The following is a 2,491-nucleotide window of genomic DNA, read 5'->3' as shown; positions in this document are numbered from 1 at the left end:
AGCCGGCCGCAGCCGCTGCCTCGCAGATGCCATCACAGCAACAAAGAGCTCGCTGACGGAGAGCCGCCGCCGGAGCGGCCGGGGAGCCGCCGCGCCAGCTCCTGGAGCTGCGCGGCAGCAGGAGGAAGCGCGTGGGGCGTCTGGGGCAGGGAAGGGGGCAGACGATGGCCAGGAGGAGAAAGCCCCCCAGCTTCAAGGGTAAGTGCGCTCCATCCCACCCGGCCCGTCGCGTCCACCCGTAGTCGGTCCCTCCGGCCGGCCTGTGCACACGCAGGCTTGGCCAAGTGAAGGCTGTCTGCGGGCAAGAGTTTGCCTCCTCCGGGGCGAGGGGAGCCTAGGCACCGCTTCACCTCTCTGCGCCTCCGGGGACACTCCGACAGGAGTTTGTCCCTTTTTCGCAACCCGGGGAAACCTGGAGACTCTTCTCTCGCCCCATCCTTTCCTACTCCGCAAGCTCGAGTGTCTATCTGTTGCACCTTCTCCCCTCAGGCCGGGGGCGGGAGCGAAGCGGCTTTTGGATCCTTGGGTCTCATCCTTTTTAAAATCTCTCTTCTTTCTCTCTCTCTCTCTGTCTCTCGAGTTTTTAGAGGTCTCTTCTATTCTCTCCTCCCCGTCTTGAGCTCCCTCCGCCCCTTCATCCCTAGGGTGACAAGTTCTGCATCCATTTTCCCAACCTCCATCCTCAGGAGGAGATTGGAACTGTCTGGCTCTCCTTTCCCCCATGGTCAAGGGGACTTGATACAGCCAGGTCCCTGCAGGCTACTTCCCGCAGCCTAACTTGTCAAGGCGGGCAGTGACTCCGGCTGAGCCGTCCCCCCTGTTGCTCCCGGGCTTCCAAAGTTGTAAAGTTCGGGGGAGAAGCGAAGGCAGCGAGGACGAGGAGGAGCTTGTGGCTGAGGTGACTTGAGGCATCGCGTCGTGGTCCGGGGCGGGACTCCGAGGAAGCCATCTGGGCGGCGTCCTGCCCGGCGTGTCCCCGGGACTTGCAGAACGGGGCGCGCGGGGAGCAGGTGCACCGCCGCCCAGCAACCAGGCTGCCCCGCTGCCCAGCCACCCGCGCCCGCGACCGCGCGCGGACTCGCAGAGGTCGCTGCTCGCGCGCTTCCTCGCTCTCGCCGGGAAACTGGCAGCGCCGGAGAGGGTGTCTGCAGCACTGCGGAGAGGTGGAAGTCGGCTCGACACCATGCGCGGTGAGGAAGGCTGTGAGCCTGGGAACTGGACAGAGGGTGGTGGCGAGGAGGAAAAGGCAGCGTCTGAGTAGGATTTCACCCCAATGGGTCTGATGGCCTGGGAGGCGGAGACTTACTGCGCTTTGGGGTCAGATAAAATAGGAGGTGGGAGCTGGGACTGGGGAGTATTGCTCAGATTCTACAGCAGCAGGCTGGGCTCTGTCGTGCTTCTTGCTTCTCGCCCTCTGCCCTCCCAAGACTGGCTTGTGGGAGCTTAGCTCCACTCCAGAGGTCACTAGGGGGACACAACTTTATCTAGTGCTTCTGCTTGCTTTTAATTGCTCCAGAGCACTCAAATCACTTATTAGAAAGGGTTTAAAATTATTATCCTTAATTCTTTAGAAGCCATTACTACAAAACACTCGGGATTTTTTGTTGAAACTAAAATCTATATAACAATTTTATTACTATGTATTTCCTTAAAATATTATAGATCCCCTGAAAGAGCAGAGGCCTTTAACCTCTGATCTCCCCACCTCCACTCCCAGGAAATGAGTACATTGTAGGTAGAGGTAGCCGAGTATAGAAAGAATGAGAAAGTATATTTATCTACAGTTTCCACTCCTTACCATAATTATCGAAGAATTAGTCCAGACTCAGAGAGACAAGATGCATCACCTACACTTTTGGTTCGTTCCTTTTTAATGGAACCATATGGCACCATGAGCGGAAAACAGAAGGATTGGTTTTCAGCACTGCTGATGTGGCTATCCATTGGCAGTACATTTCCTACCCACCCCAAACGTTGCAGATTGTAAATGGTCCATGAAGAGTGAGAAAAAATTACAGTTTTACTGTACATGGTAGCTGGAGACAATCTTACTCTTGAAATTAATAATCTTGGCAGAAGCACAAAAAAAAATACAAATGATACCAAATTAATAAGAAATGAGCTAGTAGAAGAGATTTGGCAAAAAAGACACCTCCCCTTTCCTCTCTCTTTCCTTCAAAATACTAAGAAATTTTTGTTTCGTATGTCAACATGAACCTGTGTGTATTTTCTTAAATGAATTAATTTGACAGTGAAATAATTGAAGAATAGTAGTTAATTGACTTTGTTAAGTGTTAACAGTTCCTCTGGAAGAGTTAGTAATCAAGCTTTTCTAAAACATGTGGTCTCAAGAAATTTCATTGTAATTCTTTAAAAATAAGATTTTCAAGCTACATGCTTTTCTTAAAGGGAAAGTTATGTTTTTTGGCTCCTATCAACTTGTGTTTTTCTCTCTTCCTCTCTTTCTCATATTGAGCTGTTTTTTAAAACC

The 2,491-nt window shown here is 51.7% G+C and overlaps 1 protein-coding gene across 2 annotated transcripts in view; it reads left to right on the top strand.

The window, feature by feature from the left end:
- The first annotated feature begins 17 nt into the window (after positions 1-17).
- SLC44A5 (solute carrier family 44 member 5) overlaps positions 18-2,491 on the top strand; it is a 372,817-nt gene continuing 370,343 nt past the window's right edge. The window contains exon 1 of one of the 2 annotated variants that reach the window (XM_006146053.1): positions 18-198. In XM_006146053.1, coding sequence (XP_006146115.1) covers positions 165-198 — 34 coding nt within the window. In that variant the 5' untranslated portion in view covers positions 18-164. The remainder of the gene's footprint in view (positions 199-2,491) is intronic. The other variant, XM_027770865.1, reaches the window with a different exon arrangement.

Source organism: Tupaia chinensis, unplaced genomic scaffold, assembly GCF_000334495.1.
Source record: "Tupaia chinensis unplaced genomic scaffold, TupChi_1.0 Scaffold000164_1, whole genome shotgun sequence".
NCBI classification, from domain to species: Eukaryota; Metazoa; Chordata; class Mammalia; order Scandentia; family Tupaiidae; genus Tupaia; species Tupaia belangeri.
Note: the sequence above shows the minus strand (reverse complement) of the source record. Positions and strands in the feature narration are given on the sequence as shown.